Below are 18,758 nucleotides of genomic sequence, written 5' to 3'. Positions count from 1 at the left end.
CCACAACGTCTGACAGAAGAAACTGAGATCTCAGTAATACACTGACTCACCATGGTGGCAGCTTTAGTTCTGCTTGACTTCAGCTGGGACTGGGGCTGAAGAAAGATTTACCTTCCAGCAGCATAACGACCCAAAACACACGTCCAAGAGTGATTTCAGGAGAAGATCAGTGTTTTGGAACTTTCCAGTCCAACAAGGCTGCATCCTGTTGAACTAAATTGAGCTACTGCAAGAAAGAGTGAAAGAAATTTGCCAAGGTGAAGATCTACTACACTGCAGTAGGGCAGTACCGTATTTTTTAAACAGTAATGTTGTAAGTGAGATCATGGATCTTTGTCCCTCTGCACAGTGAATGTTAATGCGAGGACGGATGTCCAAATACTTTTGAGAAAAAAAAAGGAGGAGGAACATATAAGGGCAAAGATTTGCAGACACCTGACCATCACAGCCACATGATCTTTATGAAGATTACATTCCAGATGTTGTCCTTCTTAATCTGAAGATGATTAAATGGTCCTTTATAGTTTTGGTTGTATTTTTGCGTGTGCTGAGGTCTCTCACTTGTCCACTTAGATGCTTTGTGACAGAATATTGACCTGAAACCATCCTTTGAACAGCTCCGTGAGACTGGTCTGATCTGCCTGCAAATCTACAATAACTCATATAAGCACTTTTTACACCCACAGTGAGGAGAAGACAAAAAAGGAAGAACCATGTAAGGTTCCACTGCTGCTGATATGATGACTGGAAAAGAACTAGGTGATTTTAGTAATTGTCAGTGTAAATTGACAACATCTGGAATCTTCAGAAAGCAAGTATTTATATAAATAAAATAAAAAAACATGACTCTTTACTGCTGAGGTCTGCAGCCGTACAGAAACAATTTCAGTCAAATTTACTCAAATGGAAATATTTGGAAAAAATTGAAGTCAACTTTATTTAAGACTCAGACCATCTGAGTAATATTTTGTTTGAACAGTTTATACGTCAGAATTTAAGACAATCATTTTGTATTATTTGTATTTTCTAAATGAAATATAAAGTATTTTATTCTTCTGTGTACAAATCAGAGGGTGAATTTTCCAAATCCTCAAAGCCGTCTTGTCCTGCTGATGCTGAATTATCAATATGGAAGGAAATAATCCGTCATGTTTGATTTATATGCCAGTAATTTCAATCAAAGTGTGTCCCTGTTTTATTATTTATATTCAGTGAGCTTTTAGGAATCTCTCACATAATTATATAAAATCAGTTCTTTTTTGGTAAGCAAAGTTTCCCACTTTCGGTTAAATCATTATTTAGAGCCTTTAGAGACTTTATATTATCATCTCCTTCTTCTTCTTCTTCTTCTTTCGGCTGCTCCCATTAGGAGTCGCCACAGCGGATCCGTCTCCATACCCCCCTGTTCTCTACGTCTGTCTCTTTCACACCAACTACCTGCATGTCTTTCCTCACCACATCCATAAACCTCCTCCTTGGTCTTCCTCTTTTCCTCCTTGTATCCATCCTCAGCGTTCTCCTACTCCTGCACATTCTCCTGCACATGTCCAAATCATCTCAATCACACCTCCCTCACCTTGTCTCCAAAACGTCCTACATGTGCTGTCCCTCTAATAAACTCATTTCTAATCCTGTCCATCGTCGTCACTCCCAACGAAAACCTCAACATCTTCAGCTCTGCTACCTCCAGCTCCACCTCCTGTCTTTTACTCAATGCCACTGTCTCTAATCCATACAACATCTCAGGTCTCACCACAGTCCTATAAACAATTTTATCATAATTATTATGTCCTATACTTTTTGTGGCAGTTTATTAAAATGTTTACAGTGGATATGACATTCATTGTAAATAATAATGAGAAAGAAAATAATAATGAAATGCAGTTTGCATCTAACCAGAAGTGCATAAGTGGCTTATTTACAATAAATAAATAGCAGTGTGATAAACAAGTGTGATAAATAAGCAGTGTGATAAATAAATAGCAGTGTGATAAACAAGGATATGGGGTCCATATGTACAGGGGTGAGGGGGGAATAATATATGTATATATAGTAATTTACAATATAGTGTGCATAGATTGTAATGTATATAATATACAGCTGTATGCAAACTTAAAAACCCCTGACAATGTCCCCTAAACCATAATGTCGAACAATCTTTGTTTTCAGGTCATTTGAGAGTTGTTTTGAGACCCCCATGTTGCCACTTGCAATTGGCCACCTCAAATACCTTTTCTCATGATGGGATGCACCTGTCTATGAAGTTCAAGGCTTAAAGAGCTTCCAATTAATCAGTGCGAAGTAGTTACAGGTATTCAAATCAACAAAATGACAAGGGTGCCCAAATGTATGCACCTGTCTCATTTCGTTTGGATGCATATTGCGCATTTTCTATTAATCCAATAAACCTCATTTCACTACTGAAATATTACTTTGTCCTTCAGTTATTTGATAGATCAAAATGAAATTGCTGATCAAATATTTATAAATGAAAATCATGGAGATTGTCAGGGGTTCCTAAACGTTTGCATCCAACTGCAAATATTGTAATGTATAATCTTGATTTCAAACATAAAATTAATTTCAACAAAAATAAACAGGTATATGAGCACATATTATGTATAGAACATTGTCACCGGTTTTCCTATCCGTGTCCACGGGCTCATTTTCATTTTTGGTGAAACGTCTTGTCCTCTTTTACATTTTCTGCACTGCAGTATGGGTGACATCCAAGTGAGTGTACATCCAAATTATATGGAAAATCAGTGTGCATTGTGGGTGCAAACAAATTCATTAATATTGGAAATGAAATTGTTCACTCAGAATGAAGACGCCATAAAAAACACTGACTATAGTGCAATATAGAGGGGACAGGAAGTGGCTTCAGACACCGTCATAGTTAACAGTCCAACACTGTGTAAATGTGAGAAATGATCAATTCGAACAGCTCTGCATTGCCCAAATCTATACACAAATATACACCATGTTTTAATACAGTAAAGGAAACAGGCAGTACAGGAAAAGAGGATCATGTATGTATTGTTGTGGGGTACAATTATTTTGGATAATTCAGGAAATAAATGCAAATATCAGCCATAAGCAATAATAAATAGATGACTGTAACAAAGCATGCAGTCTGAAATGAGATGAGTAGAAAGAGTGTAATGTGTAAGAACATGACCTGTTTCTATGTTCAGCCAATGTGTAGAGCAGTTCTTTTTCAAATCTTTGGCAAAATGGTTCATATTCAAACCTAAACTGTTGTCCAGGTTTCTATATGAGGTTCCTTATTTTATATCGATTTAACTTGTATTATATGAATTTAATTATAATAGCAATATATTATATACATTTTAATTTTTACAGGTTCAAACATTTCTGTTTTCTAGATATGACCAAGTTATGCACACAAGCTCATATAGACCACAGGGTAGTAAAAGCTTTTATTTGAGGATCCAATACCACCATGTCATCGAGAAAATGAAAAGTGTCCTTATAAGAAAATCTGTGCAAATCTATCAGAGATTCTTCTAATGAGACTGAAGCTCTTTACACTACACTACAGTCCAGCACTTTTTCACCCAACGCAAATGTCTTTGGTCACCTGATAGCATTAGGAGGAACATTGCAGCTCATTTTTTTTTGTACATCAGATCCACACCGTCAATTAAACATTAGTGTTGTGTCTCAAAATTTGTATTTGTGTACATGAAGCATCACTCACCAGATTTTTATGGCTGTACCAGTACAGGAGATGCTGCAATACCCGACTCTATATTACATTAAAATATCTTAAATATACTCAAACTCATTTGATGTTTATTAAAATATAACAAGAAATGGAATATTAAATGATTCAACATATCTCTTTGTGTTATCTATCAATTTATTTATTTGATTACTTCCAGGTTAAAAAATGAAGATTTTCATGAGTGCAATATTTTTTTGTACTTTTTATCATTTAACATTTTTTAATGATCTGGACATAACAAACATTGTTTCCACGTGATCACTACTTCATGGGGTTTTTTTTTGTTTATTCGGCATTAGAACATAATGTTCTAGAAACAGCACCATTGCAGCATCATGGATGGACTTCTTTTAGACCTATTCATTAACCATTTATTTATGAAAAAAGAGACAAATGTATGATTATTAATGAATCTAACGATGAACCTTAAAATGAGTGAACCAGATGTTTTGCAACACAATGGTTTGTCCAGCAGTAGAACACAACATGTGGATAATTGTACTGAAGACTTACTTGTGAATATTTTAGTTTATTTTATTTTTTTAGTAATAATGACTGCCACAGAAACCCCAGGCATGTAATACAATCTAATGTCATTTTTGATTGTATTATTTGCCACATTTGCTCAGGTGGACACTGGTGGCACAAAGTATAGTCTGAAATTCTTCTTTGTTTGGTCACTACAGCAGAACAATGCTGCGGCAACACCGTGGCAGATGTTCCAGATGTGGCGTGTCCTAAAAGCTTGTGCATCAGACAGAATTTAGAGCGTGGTGCTCAGCCTCTGACAGCTTTCATCCTTTCTTCTTTTCAAAGTTTGAGGAAGATCTTAAATGCTTCTAAAAACCCTTAGAGACTTAACAGGAATTTCCCTACATTGTTTTTATTCTTATGCCTAAGTGTTAATGCGGCTTTTTCCTTTCACCACTCCACTCTCTCTCTCTCTCTCTCTCTCTCTCTCTCTCTCTCTCTCTCTCTCTCTCTCTCTCTCTCTCTCTTTCTCTCTCTCTCTCTCTCTCTCTCTCTTTCTTTCTCTCTCTCTCTCACGAATTAAGAAATCACAGGATGCCAATATTCCTCCGCTGGGACGGGGTCCACTGGAGCAGGAGAGCACGTTCCTCCTGATGATGACAGTATCGACAAGCTAATCAATGCATTAAAGAAACCAGTGAAGGTGCCATGAAAGCGCACAGGGTCCTCAGATTCCTCTTCAGTGTTTCTAAATGTGCTTTAGAGCAGGATTTGATTTAAAGGGATACAAAGACGCCATAATACAATAAAATAAAAGTAGTTTATTTCGTATATTTTGACCCGTATTCCTGAACACACTGACATCAAATATGAATAAAAGCCACTAAACTGATAAAAATAAAAATAAAATTAGTTTGACTGCCTTTAAGGCTCCAGAGACACAGGATGAAGGTTCAGGATTCCTTTAAGTGTAGCTGAAACATTCTACATAATAATAATAATAATAATAATAATAATAATAATAATAATAATAATAATAATAATAATAATAATAATAATAATACAGTAGATCAGCAAAATAAAAAATGATAATTTTGAAGCTGTGTTCCTTTATTGCGCAGTGATTTGCCAGAATGTGCGTTCTGATTTCAGGATTAATGAAGGAACACTGCGACTCCACTTCCACAAAGTAAAATAAATAAATAAAAAAACAGGGGATATTCCGATTCGGAAATTTCCTGATCCTGATCAAAGATTTTACACTTTTCTCTTTTATGCTTTTTTTTTATTTTATCTGTTCATCATTCGGCTTATTAGATGGATATGAGCTGGTACTACATGGACGATTTTTGTATTATTAATAAAAAACATAATATTACAGTGGGAACTGCTCATCTCCCTCGCGTGTGACGTCATAGCTCACTCCAGCTGTGGTGCGTAAAGTTCTTCAGCTACTCTAATGTCACTAAATCCTGACTCCACAAACAGCTCTTAATGAAATGAATGCTTTGTCTTGATTAATATCTTACAGAACTGTCATGAACACTGCATCAATATTAGAGACAGAAATCCTGGTGGTCCGGAACCAGTTACAAAGGTCCACTTCAACTTTGGCTCTATGGTGGTGAACTTCTTATCCAATGAGTCTGACTCAGTATGGAGCAGAGGGTTAACCAGAGGAGTAAGGGTCAGTGGTAGAGGAGCTTGGAGATGGCGTTGAAGGCGCAGAGAAGGAAAGCTCGGATGAAATGTCAGCCTTTTCTCCTCCATCCCCTGGTGTGGACTCGGTTTTAGGGAGCAGACCCTCTTTCTCGCGTTTCTTCTGCTTCATGCGGCGATTCTGAAACCAGATTTTCACCTGAGTCTCATTCAGCTGGAGCGCAGCAGCGATTTCCACTCGCCTGGCGCGCGTCAGATACTTGTTGAAGTGAAACTCCTTCTCCAGCTCTGTCAGCTGTTTGGTGGTGAAATTGGTTCGGACGGTGTTGGCCTGCCCCCCATAGCCATACTCTCCTACCTTTCCTGGAGAAATGAAAACAAAACCATCAGCATGGATGCTCTTTGAACATTGGATGACTTTCAATTCATTTAGCTTGACATCTCACCTGTTTTTGGTGGATTGCGCTTAACTTTCATCCAATCAAACGTCTGCGCCGGCGACCCTCCGTCTGATAGAGACGCACAGCACGCGCCGTGGTGGGACGCATGCAGAGAAGAGAGGGGATTCGAGCATCCGGTCAGCAGATTGGTCTGATCCTGACCGTGACCGTGACCGTACGCAGGAGGCGCAAACTGAAGTTGCGCAGGTAAGGGAACGCTGTTTCCGGCGTAACCGTGTAGAAAGTGGTGATGCCGGTGGGGGGGTTCGACAGTGTTTCCAGAGTAGACCAGCGAACCGCACTGGTTTAATCCCACACCGGAGTCGGAATCCTGATTGATGTAATGATTGTAACTGGCGCAGAAAGTTTGCGCACCGTAACTCGGATGCGCTCCATACGCAATTGAAAGTGTACCCGAGGACTGGAAAGAGGGATTCCCTTTGTGGGAATGGTTTGATGAATCCGGAGACCCTCTGCCACTCAAAAACCGCTCGTGCGCGTTGCAGTTATTAACCGTGACGGAACACGACTGGAAAGTTTCGTGCTCCGCGTGGAATGCGCTCACAGCGCACGAGCCCCCGCCACCCCCTTCACCGCCGCTCATCACTGAGAAATCTAAGAAGGTATTCATTCTGACATGGTCTCTCCAGCTGTCACGCAAAAACCCGCACGCTGCGGCGCACAGCCCTGGTCCAGGAGGCTGCGCACAAACGCTATGAATGTGCGGTGACGGTCACGTGACGCAGGCCAGCCAGTCGCAAGCGCGGACAGGTTACTCGTTACAGTGTAACGCTATGCTAATTCTGACCTCGAGTCCGATCACTGTGACGCGTGAGAGCCCACCTACTGGTGCCTTCTCGCTGTCTGGTGAAGCAGTGGTCTTAGAAGGGTCTGTAGCCTGTAGCATGAAGAGGAAGCCAGGAGCGTGGAGATGTAGTGAACTGTGACAGTGCCAGTGGCAGGTAAGACACTTTACACGCAGATAAATATGTATCGTGTTTATATTTAACGCGTATTCGAACCGTGTGTGTGTGTGTGTGTGTGTGTGTGTGTGTGTGTGTGTGTGTGTGTGTGTGTGTGTGTGTGTGTGTGTGTGTGTGTGTGTGTTGTACTGAAGACACTAAATATAATAAATATATATTTTCAATATGTATTGCTTAATCCATTGTTCACCTAATTTTATGATGTAATTCAGTAAATAAAGGATTTAAATAAAATGATCTATAAATATAAAATAAGAAAAAAATATGAGAAAAAAATGTGATTAAAATATACGATAACAAAGTGGTATTTAAAAAAATAGTGCAACTATCGGATCATTCTAAAAAAATTATCATTTTCATAACATCATAATAAATTTAAGCGTCCAGTTATATATATATATATACACACCGGTTTTTACTTAGAATAGAATTAAAGGTCTTTAATGGAGATACCAAGTGCTGCGCCCCCCTCTGGTAGAAAAATGTGTGTGTGTGTGTGTGTGTGTGTGTGTGTGTGTGTGTGTGTGTGTGTGTGTGTGTGTGTGTGTGTGTGTGTGTGTGTGTGTTTGAGAAATACTTAATCTATCCATACTAAATTGTTTACTGTGAAATTGGAAAATAATGCTTTAAGAAATGAATTCCTTTTTTTTAGTCTATAACCAATTTCTCTATTGGTGCAATATTAGAATTAGATTGTATAGGGATTTGGAAATAATTACTCAAACCCCATTACTGAAATGTGACACTATGAATGCAGGAATAAATCTGTAACATATCAATCATGTTTTAATCTTGTGATTCAAAACATGCATGTTTGTTTATCATCAGACTCATTGGTCTTTTGATTGCATATATATCTGTACACCTGTACTTCCTGTCATGAATGATCATGGAAAGTGTGACCTCTGTGACCGTTAGCATTCCATTATGGCAGGTTTGTTTGTGCCATATGGGCTGGATTGATATTTCAGAAACGATTGATCTCATGCACAACCATCTCTAAAGTTAACAGAAAATGGAGCAAAAATTCTTTGATTAGATGCTTTGCATGCTGAAACATCTTGTTGAAGAAATCAGAGAATAATGACCAGACTTGTCCCAGCTCACAGGTAGTCTGTAGGTAAAGAATCCCACATCAGGTTCTTCTCAGAAGGTAGAAGGTTGTTCATGCTGATGTTTTGGTGTTAGGATTAGCTGAAGCTCGTGACCTGTATCAGCCTGAATGTGCAGGTGTACACGTGCTCCTAATAAAGCGGATGGTGAGTATATAAATAAATAAATAAATGAATAAATGAAAGAAAAAAAATAATAATAAAAAAGAAAAAGGGTACAGGTTGCCAGATTTTAGAAATCATGTTCTCAATCTTTATTTATTTATTTATTTATTTATTTATTTATTTATTTATTTATTTATTTATTTATGGATTGATTTATTTTTGAGAGAACGGAATGAAAGTGTTCCGTATTTGTGATTTGCAGAAGGCCAGCAAATGGTTTTAATACACAGAATCTGGCAACCTTGGAGCAGAATAAATACAAAGCTCTTTATAATCCAAACTAAAACGTGTGCGTGTGTGAGTGACTGATGATGATGATGATGATGATGTGGAAGATTTTTCTCCTTTAAGGAGGTAAAGAGGGACTTAATATTAGAACAAAATAGTCTACATTTGGGTGTACAATGAATAGCTCTGGCATCCTTAGAGTGCACATATGAAAGTAAAATAATAGCTTCAGATAATTGTATAATGTTTTGTTTGACAACAAAGGAATAAAAACATGACCACTTCTGACCAAAAAGACTTAATGAACAGTGGCGAAACAAATGTAGAATTTGTTCAACATTGCAAAAAGAACATAATGAAGATCCATGTTGATCGAATCTGCTCAAGAGAAGCTTACAGAGATAATATCTGTAATCAAAATAAAATGAGTTCTTCTATTGTATTTGGAATGAAGATTTTGTGAAGGGGAGGTCCATAAATCATCAACATTTGAGTAACAGATTTGAGTAACCTTATTTATTGAGTAACCTTATTTAAATATCTTATTGAAACTGTGGCACCTTCTAAAGACACCAAATCAGAAAATGAAAGACGGTCCAATTGAACATTTAACACATCAGAAACCAAAAACATTTATTCTGTTATAAACAAATAATTAGAAAAGGGCGTTCCACTCCTCGCTCTGTGAGCGGCCATGTTGTTTTGACGTCACTCCGGAAACGGGGCAGTGATTGGTGGCTGAAAACGTTCCCCAAGTTGACGAGTAGATATTAAGAGATCATTATTAGTAATTATTTTAGTGACTCGGTTCATTAAAATGCATTTCATTTCATCCTTTAATCATCCTCGTAGCGTCTATGGGAGTCACGTGACAAAAATACAACTCGGACCAGAGGACTCATGAGATCTGCTACTCAATTCTGTTTCCTGTACATAACATACGGGACATTTTTGCAATGCTTTTGCTCATGCGCAGTACAGTAGAAAAGAAACGAATCACTCGTCTTAAAGGTCGGAAATGACGTCATCACAACTGACAGCTGAAAGGGCACAAGGTACAAGCGCCCTTCCGCTAATCCCAGCCGGAATTTCCCTGTAGCTACAACTGAGGACTATAACTTCGCTTCAGCTATAAATAATAATAAAAAGAAGTGACTGCAAAATACGTTGTAAATATTAAAGAGCGTATAATAAAAAAAAAAAAACAGTCAATTATTTAAACAACAATTTACATAATTTTAATATAATCTAAGTCAAAAGTCCAAAAACTCCTAATCGGTGATAAAATCATACAAAACAAAATATGTCATCTATACTGCACTGTATTTATGTAAATTAGAGACTGATAATGATAATCATTATTATTGTTGTTATAAAATTGTGTATGCTTTAACTGCATTACGACGGACCATTTGTTACTGAGTTTTGTTTCCACCCGACGGTACTCTCAAAAGCACCCTACATGGCTAATAGAAGACGTTAGACAGCAGGTCTGGCTAAAATCATTCGTTTCCATGGTAACGAAAATGATCCGAGTCAGTTGAAATGACCGAATGACCGTGTTAACAAATAAAACAAATAATAATAATAATAATAATTTAAGAAAATGTACTGTTGATAATAATCAATTATTTTTAAATATAAAAAGAGATCAAAATGACTGGCTTTTATTCTGCATGGTCTTCTGCTATTGTCTCCTGCTGTCAGGTCGCATGAAAGAGGTTGATTTATGAGTTTGGCAGGAAATGAAACAGGCATTTTCCTCCCACTCATGCAAGGATTCGAGAAAGCAGCCCCCCATGCAGTGTTTCACAATTTCAGATCATATTTGGGATTTTATTTATTATCAATGAAACCTTTTGAGCATGATGAGGGTTCATGATTGATACAGTTACTGAGTATAAACACGTGTATTTGTAGTGTTGGAGTGTTTAAACCCTACTACAAAATCTCTTAAAGCTGAAAAATGTGCTTAAAGTGTTTGAATGAATAATAACCAAATGAAAGAAAGGCATGCAGTTCACTCCATGCGAATAAACATCTGTTCATTTGAAATATTTGTGAATACAGTTATTTAATTATCATTTATTTTGGAAAAAAATATCCCATTGTTCTTGTGATTTTGTTGATCAGATTTTGTACATATATGGAAAGAAATAAACTAGGGTACAGATGTTGTCCGTGAAGAGGTCTTTGGGCTGCCCAGATGTGCTGTTAAATAAGAATAATGACCGAATTCGCTTTTAAAATCTTTTCGATAAATTATAAAATAAATAAATACTGGGCATTTTGTGGTCCTACAGGCACTAACTGCAATAGAGTATCACATTCAATGCCTGAGTGGTGTTTAAACTACGGCTTTATTCTTCAAGAACATCTTTATTTTAAATGTTTTTGGCTTCCTTGGCTGCTGTTGTGTTTCCTTGGACGGTTCTGAAGGAACACTTTAACATGGAGTTCAGTTCTGTTCAATAACATACCCAAAGCTTCAATGGCGACCCTTATTATAAACTCCTTCTCCAACTCCAGAAGCTGTGTGATGGTGTATGCGGTGATCAGACGCACGACGATGCCCAACCTCTGAGCTCTGGAGAGCCTGGAAGAGATGCAGTGTTTCTTTTATTAAAAAAAATAAATAGTTGGCATAAATGATATATATCACACATTTACGCGTGTTATCTTTGGTTACACAGACACACACACACACACACACACACACACACACACACACACACACACACACACACACACACACAAACACACACACACACACACACACACACACACACACACACAGAGTTCTGTTTGCTACGGTACTAGATTGTATTACTGAATCCAGAGCAGCTCCAGATTATCCTTACTTGTGTTTCACATCGAAATGATCGGAAAATCTGAAAAGTAAACAAATCGGCCAACGATCCATGGACTCGAATGGGTTTGAGTCGTTTTGATGTCACAGAAATGTGGTAAAGATAGTCTTCCAGCTCTTTCATTTCCAGTCCTTTACGCATCATTTATCAGGTCGTGCATGCTGTGGGCTTTCTGCTCGGGTTCCTCCACTCTTGGGTGGGAACTGTAGGCTCCTCCATCCTCACGCTTTTTTAATTGTCTGCGGCAGGGAAGCAGAAGAACCGTGAGGTTGCTTCCAGGGATTTGGGTTGGGGAATGCGTATACGAAGGGGGCCGTGAGAAGCACTGTCGAAAAAAAACCTTACAACTTACAATCACAATTCATGGCAACCTCGATTAAAGGATATGCTACAGATACATCGATTTTATTCTACAATTTGTCGATTTTAGTTCTTACCCTTTTTATTATAAAGCGCATTGCAAACTGTTTTCCAATAAACACAATTGTCCATAACCACATAAATGTTCTTTGCAGTAGAATTAACAGTGAAAGCACGTTATTAACTGTGAGATTGTAGATGTTAATGCATTATAACACCGATGTTTAATACTCTTTATAAAACCGCATTCGCAAGAATTTTGTTTTTGCTTTAGCAGCAGATATGAACATTGTGAACATTAGAAAAAAAACAGGGTTGAGTAGCTTTCTATGATTTATTTACCAAGCATAGTGTGTGTGTGTGTGTGTGTGTGTGTGTGTGTGTGTGTGTGTGTGTGTGTGTGTGTGTGTGTGTGTGTGTGTGTGTGTGTGTGTGTGGTGTTTTAAAAGGTGAATGGAAGGCGCGCGGGCCGTTTTGCAGTTCTGGTGCTTATACACCAAACAAAGAGTCAGGGAAAAGCGGCGCGTGATCAATCTTGCTCTCCAAGAGGTCTGACAGGATCTCGCTCCCACCACATATTTTAGCTCTCTAAACTTCTGCACAAGATGCAATCCAACCAGAAACAAGAAGAAGATACTCCAGGATTTCTCTCCTGTTTTATTTCATTCTCAATGCGGATAAAACAATATCAGAGGCGGGATATAGAAACGGTGAGTTATCAATTCCAGCTTTATTAACATTTGTGTCAGATTTCTGTACATGTTCTTTCCGAGATCCAATGTTTTCTTGTTTGTTTTGTTTTGTTGTTTTTTTTAGTTGTGAACGTTTTAAAGCGGAATGTTTGGTTTAAGGGATTTTTGCGCAGGGATTTTGCGCGCGCATTGAAATCACGACACAAGTATTTCCTTCATTATTCAACAATGCATTTAATCAGATTTTACTTTCTAAATAATGCATATATTTTTGTTGTTGTTGTTGTTGTTTCTGGGGAATATAATGTATGCTACACGTGCGCGCTTGATTGTGTGCGGGATCTTGCTCTGGCTGAAATTGTAAAAAAAAATATATAAAAGAAGAATAATAAAACAATGCAAAATATGGTGTGTTTTTAATGTACTATGTATTTTAATAATCAGGCTGACTGCAGTGTAACTATTTGAATCAAAATTCAGTTATATAATGTTATATATATATAAAACCGAATAACAGTTATATAAAATTCGGATGCAAATTTTTTATTCTGCACGTGCAATAATAATGAAATTCAGCACCATTTTTTTTAGTGTTGAACATCAGAAGAAGGTTTGATTGTAAATTCCTCTCCACTCCCAGAAACCGGAGAAGCTGTCACAGTGTAATGGATGATTCTGCTCGGAGGAACGAGGCCTCTCCAAGACCTCGACTTCCCAACATGCAAGAAATGACCGAACATCACACACTGCATGTTTAACACTAACCACATCCTTATATCATATAAATGCTGCAAGTCAAGGCTTTAAATTCTTTTTTTTTTTTAAGTATTCTATTTATTTGCTGATTTTTTTGTTCCCACATCAATAATGTAATCTTTTGTTCTTTCTTTTCTTCTACCTTTAAAAAATAAACGGAAAGTAAATTATACTTTAAAACAAATAATTCCTATTTTTATTTGTAATCATTTCCATTCATATTTTGATTTTATTTGTATTTTGTTTTATTTTTGCTCGATGAATATTTGATTTTATTATCCATGTGTGTACGGCAGACAGAAATCTCACAACGAAGCATTTCTACAATTTTATAACATTATAAACGATATAAATAATTGTTTTAATAATAATGTAATAGACATTAAGTTTTTACTTTATTATTTTACGGAATCAGGAAAATGGAATAGATATTGTCATGTTTGCTGAGATGAGTTTTTAATTTAAACAAACTCCAGATTTATTTATTTGAATTAGAATTTCAGTTTGACTTTTGTCTAAATGTAATTATACACTAAACAATTTATTTATTTAAATTGAGAGATTTTAATTATTCCGCCTTGTAAAATGTTTTGGTAATAATTAACAGTAATATACTGACAGCTTGTTTACACTTAATACAATAAATAAAATCTCTGTACACAATTTTGACACTGTATAACAAATACAAATATGATTATTTACAAATTCAAAATACTATATATAAAATATGAATATATAAATATATATTGTTAAAAAATAAACCTGCCTTTTTACTCATGTAGCAGAAATGGATTTTGATTAAAAATGTAAATACTGCACAATTAAAAAAAAACACAAACAACGATTGGTTCTTTATTTTACTTATTCGCTTTAATCACAAAAGCTTTTTTTTTAATTGTACAGGAAAACCGAAAGGACACAAAAAGGACACAACCTTATCTTGTGTAAAAAATCTGATTTCTCCCACCACATTGCCAATGGCAACTCAAACCACCTAAACAGGAAACTACGCTTTTGTTAACTGATGGGACGATGACATTCCTGGGGCCGGTCTTTATAATGGAATTGTGTGCACACACAACACACAACTTCGAGAGAAACACAAGAGAACTTTAGCAAACGTGTCATTGCGCAATAAGTCCAGCTTTTGAAACCAAGATGCATTTGAAGGTCCAGCACCAAGGCCACACCCATGTATGGAATAGATACAATATTGTATATGAAAGCATTTATTATATTTTTTACTGTACTTATATGACTGAAATGAAGGAAAATCACACAATATGATGTGCATCATCACGGCAACCCTATGGTCCATTCTCTACAGAAAAGCCCAAGAGTCCAATCAACTCAAGTAAACACATTTTTATTCCTTTCTATCTTTGTGAGCAAAATAATTGTACATTGAATCCATGAAACGATTAAATGAAATATCAGGGCCAGGGGAACCATGCGACCTCAGTGAATCACACATGGTTGGAAGTATTTCAGTAAGAGTTCACACAAAACCAAACAAAAACAAATGCAATGAGTGGCAGTTGTACAAAGCCACCAGAGAACCACCGGGACTGGTTTCATACTGACAGGAAATGGAAACTCATATAACCACAGTTCACATCCATTGTGAGTATCTCAGAACCCGCAGAAAACAATCCTTGAGAGCGATGGATTAGAACAGACACCATATTCCTTTTATGGCTGCCAAAAAAACAGGACTCAGTGGCAACATTCAGCACATGCTCACTGTTACTGAACAGCTGACTAGATTACTGCCATATTTCTGTCCACCAAAAAAAAAAGATATATGCATTTATAATATAGAGCTGTTGCTTCTAATACAGGACTACATATCTCTCTGCAGCTCACAGATAAACGATAAATCATAAACAGTATGCTCATTTTTATTGATACCACATGTCCAGTGAACTTTTCTAGATCTTCATATCTGGATAAAGTTAATGGCAGTTCACAAAAAATTGTTATTTATTATGTCTTCTCTGTCCTGCAGCTCTGTATTTTGTCTTCCACCGTGTCCAGGACAGTAGGGAACTAATAAACATGAATATCATAGTAATGGCTTTATAAACCTGTGATTGTAGAGCAGCAGAACTATCTTTCACATTTGGAATGTAAACAAAACATTTGGACTATACCCTGTTTAAAGATGTAAGAACAAAATAATTTTTTAATGAAAACACTGAATCCGTCTGTCAAAACACAACACTATATTAAACAAAGGACAATTGAAAAGACGATAAAATGTCTATGCCAAAGGTTTGCTTTTTCACATTTCACGTTCAGTCCCAATTTGTGCTTGTGGAGGGTGTTGGAAAAGTCTGTTAACGAGGAGGTCTGGCGTGCCGTCAGCATTCACATTCATCCCAAAGGTGTCGATGTCAGCGCTCTATAATCTGAGATTGGACTTCCACTCCATTCAATGTAAAGCATATCTTCATGGAACTGACTTTGAGCACAGGGGTATTTGGCTCTCCTACTTTAAATAAGGAAAAAGTCCTATTCCAATTGTGAGCCTCCTAACACTTTGCGGAAAAACCGCATCCTCCTGGAAAAGTCAGACCTCATATGTTTGGCCTTAGAAGAACACTTGGTTAATTGAGTTCAGCAGCATGTATGCAAGTGAATAAATAAAAAGACATCATATTGTCACAGATGTGTCAGTTTAGGTGCTTCTTGGATTTTTCCCTGAGAGTAGTGAGCTGTAAAGTCTGAGTATGCACACTGAGAGCTTTCCGGTGCTCCATCATGATGGCCGTTCCCAATACTGATGGAACTGTTGTAGTCTATATTGCCATAAGCAGTTTGAGGGAGGTCATAAATCGAGCTCCCAGTGCTGCCAATGCTATCCACATAGGTTCCATTAGCACCTACATATTCGCTACTGCCCTGTGCCTGCACTCCGAAGTGATTGTTACCTTGGAAATGGTGCGTGTCGCTCTCAGGCATGGCAGAACCGGTCCCCAGGTATGCCTTTTGTGAAGACGGGCAGTTAAACATACCGCTTAAAGTTTGTGGATATGCTGTGGATAGGCTGTAGGTGTTCCTCTGAGCATTGCTATATGCTGACAGGGACAATGCATTGTACGGCATCGAATGTATTGGGTTTCCATATCCCCCTCCCTCAGCTGCAGAGCCAGACGTTGGAAGAACTGGACTATCTGGTGACTGTCCCTTTTGATCCTTCTTGTGCTTCATTCGACGATTTTGAAACCAGATCTTTATTTGTCGTTCGGAGAGATTGAGCAGATTCGCCATCTCCACCCGTCGTGGCCGACAAAGGTAGCGGTTGAAATGGAATTCTTTCTCGAGTTCAACAAGCTGTGAGCTTGTGTAGGCCGTTCGTGCACGTTTTGAAGCCTGAGAGTCGGTTGGGCTTTTGTCTCTTAAACAGCTTTCTAAACACAGGAAGGAAGGAGGATCAATCAGTACAGTCCACAATAACAATTTAATATTATGTGCATGTTATTATCGTATGTTCTAAAATCAAATAAATAACTCAATACATAGACATACATTGAGTCATGGAGCCAATGTATTGATGCTTTTTTTTTTTTAAAACCCAATTGGAAGACTAATTGTTTTGTTTTTGCTTTACATTGAACACATTTTGAACTCAATAGTGGGAAAATAGGTCATAGTTTTTTTTGGTGTTGAAGGTATTTTATGTTTCAGGTATCTAAATGTACACCGGCTGGGAACATGGTACCTTAAGGGGACTTGCAGGTGTTTCTTTTTGCCCTGGATGTATTATTTAAAGGTTCTGAATGTCTACTCTTTTTTCTATCCCTGGGTTTCACGTGTGAAAACAGGATTTGTTGTTATAAAGGATAAACAACGTGAAGACCAGTGAGCTGTTTATAGAAATAAAGGCATTGCAGAAGCACCAACCAAATCAACAACAACTTCAACAGGACAAGGGGTTGCAGATCTCACGGTCTACTGTTCGAAACAAAAAAATTAGGTCAGATTGGAATTCACAAGGTACAAAAGGTCTGAAACCAAGAAGGTAAGGCAAAATATGGAGAAGAAAACCATCTGGTCGGGATCCAGAACATATGACCTCACGGGTAAAGCATGGTGGTGGTAGTGTCATGGCTTGTTTGGTTTGCTTTTGGAACAGATTTACTAATCTTTACTGATGATGGAACACATAATGGAGCGGCAGAAAGAGTCTAAGCAGGAGAAACGTCATCATACAGCAAAACAACAACACAAAGCACACCTTAATCACAACAAAGGACTCAATTAGGGGGTAAAGTGGAAGGTTTTAGACTGAACATGTTCATCAGCAGAACTTGCAACTGGGCATCATTTCATCTCGCTGAAGAGGAAGAACACCCAACACACACATACACACACACACACACACACACACACACACACACACACACACACACACACACACCCTCGCAAAATATCCAACATCTATACAAACAAAGAAATCTGAAAAAGTTGAAAAATCTAGAGCTGCAAGTCTGGAAAAGTTTGTGGATGTGAATAAGTCCCTGTCTTCATGCAGTCATTACAAGCCGAAAATACACAACTAAACATCACCTGTTATTTACCTCCACAGAAGGTAGACTGTCTGTTCCAGTCTAAGATGCTTAAGCCATCTAGGTGTATATGTGTGTATCAGTACATTAAATATTTGAACCTAGGCAGAACCTAGGCACATGAAATAGTATACACCACTGGAGTCACTATTGGTGATCAGTAAAAGCCAACTGGCTTCATGTTTTCTGACATAAAAAATCAAAACTCTGATATAAAAATCTCGATCTCTCTATAAAAAACTAATACAAATCTGAATGTAATTACTAACACGTGATTTTTTTTTTTTATATCAGTAATGTTCTTTAGTATCAGCTCTCTCTGCCCAGGAGTATGATGTATTACTCAACATATGTTCATTGAGAAAATATTATTTGTTGTATTTATTTGTCAAAAAATCTCATTTGTATTCTTTTATCGTCTAATAAGATTTTCGGGAAATTGACGATAATAATTGATTTCTGAAACTTGCATCTATTTCCAAATTGTTTTTATCGGATTTTTTAGCAATGTCTCGAATCAGACAACAAAGTCAATTTATTTTAGCCTAGACCACCGCCGTAAAAACAAAGTCAATTTATTTTAGCCTAGACCACCGCCGTAAAAACCTTCGATAAACCCATGGAAGATTTTAAGACCCTGTGAATATCTAAAACGAGTAAAAAAAAAAGAGAAAATCAGAAGGGTTTTTGTTCTCGGCTG

The 18,758-nt window shown here is 37.3% G+C and overlaps 2 protein-coding genes and 1 long non-coding RNA gene across 6 annotated transcripts in view; 1 reads left to right on the top strand and 2 right to left on the bottom strand.

Moving 5' to 3' along the window:
* Positions 1 to 5,292: 5,292 nt before the first annotated feature.
* Positions 5,293 to 7,027, bottom strand: hoxa1a (homeobox A1a). The gene is made up of 2 exons (XM_083524186.1): positions 6,328 to 7,027; positions 5,293 to 6,244 (listed from the first exon to the last, which is right to left on the bottom strand). The coding sequence occupies exons 1-2, from the start codon at positions 6,950 to 6,952 to the stop codon at positions 5,892 to 5,894; spliced, it is 978 nt and encodes a 325-aa protein (XP_083380312.1). The 5' UTR covers positions 6,953 to 7,027; the 3' UTR covers positions 5,293 to 5,891.
* A 161-nt stretch (positions 7,028 to 7,188) lies between these two features.
* Positions 7,189 to 14,587, top strand: LOC310716546. Of its 3 annotated transcripts, none has more exons than XR_014530599.1 (3): positions 7,189 to 7,283; positions 12,500 to 12,749; positions 13,323 to 14,587. It is a non-coding gene; the product is annotated as an uncharacterized lncRNA (long non-coding RNA). The 3 variants fall into 3 exon arrangements; XR_014530600.1 differs by having other exon boundaries at positions 7,232 to 7,283; positions 12,489 to 12,749; XR_014530601.1 differs by lacking the exon at positions 7,189 to 7,283 and adding an exon at positions 11,761 to 11,775 and having other exon boundaries at positions 12,489 to 12,749.
* Positions 14,588 to 15,528: 941 nt separating this feature from the next.
* Positions 15,529 to 18,758, bottom strand: part of hoxa3a (homeobox A3a) — an 8,387-nt gene continuing 5,157 nt past the window's right edge. For both annotated transcript variants that reach the window (XM_083523786.1, XM_083523787.1), the window contains exon 5: positions 15,529 to 16,900. In XM_083523786.1, the coding sequence (XP_083379912.1) occupies positions 16,152 to 16,900 (749 nt within the window). In that variant the 3' untranslated portion in view covers positions 15,529 to 16,151. The remainder of the gene's footprint in view (positions 16,901 to 18,758) is intronic.

This window comes from Silurus aristotelis (assembly GCF_946808225.1).
Source record: "Silurus aristotelis genome assembly, chromosome: 21".
In the NCBI taxonomy this organism is placed as follows: domain Eukaryota; kingdom Metazoa; phylum Chordata; class Actinopteri; order Siluriformes; family Siluridae; genus Silurus; species Silurus aristotelis.
The sequence above is the reverse complement of the archived record's forward strand: the minus strand, read 5'-3'. Positions and strand labels throughout refer to the sequence as shown.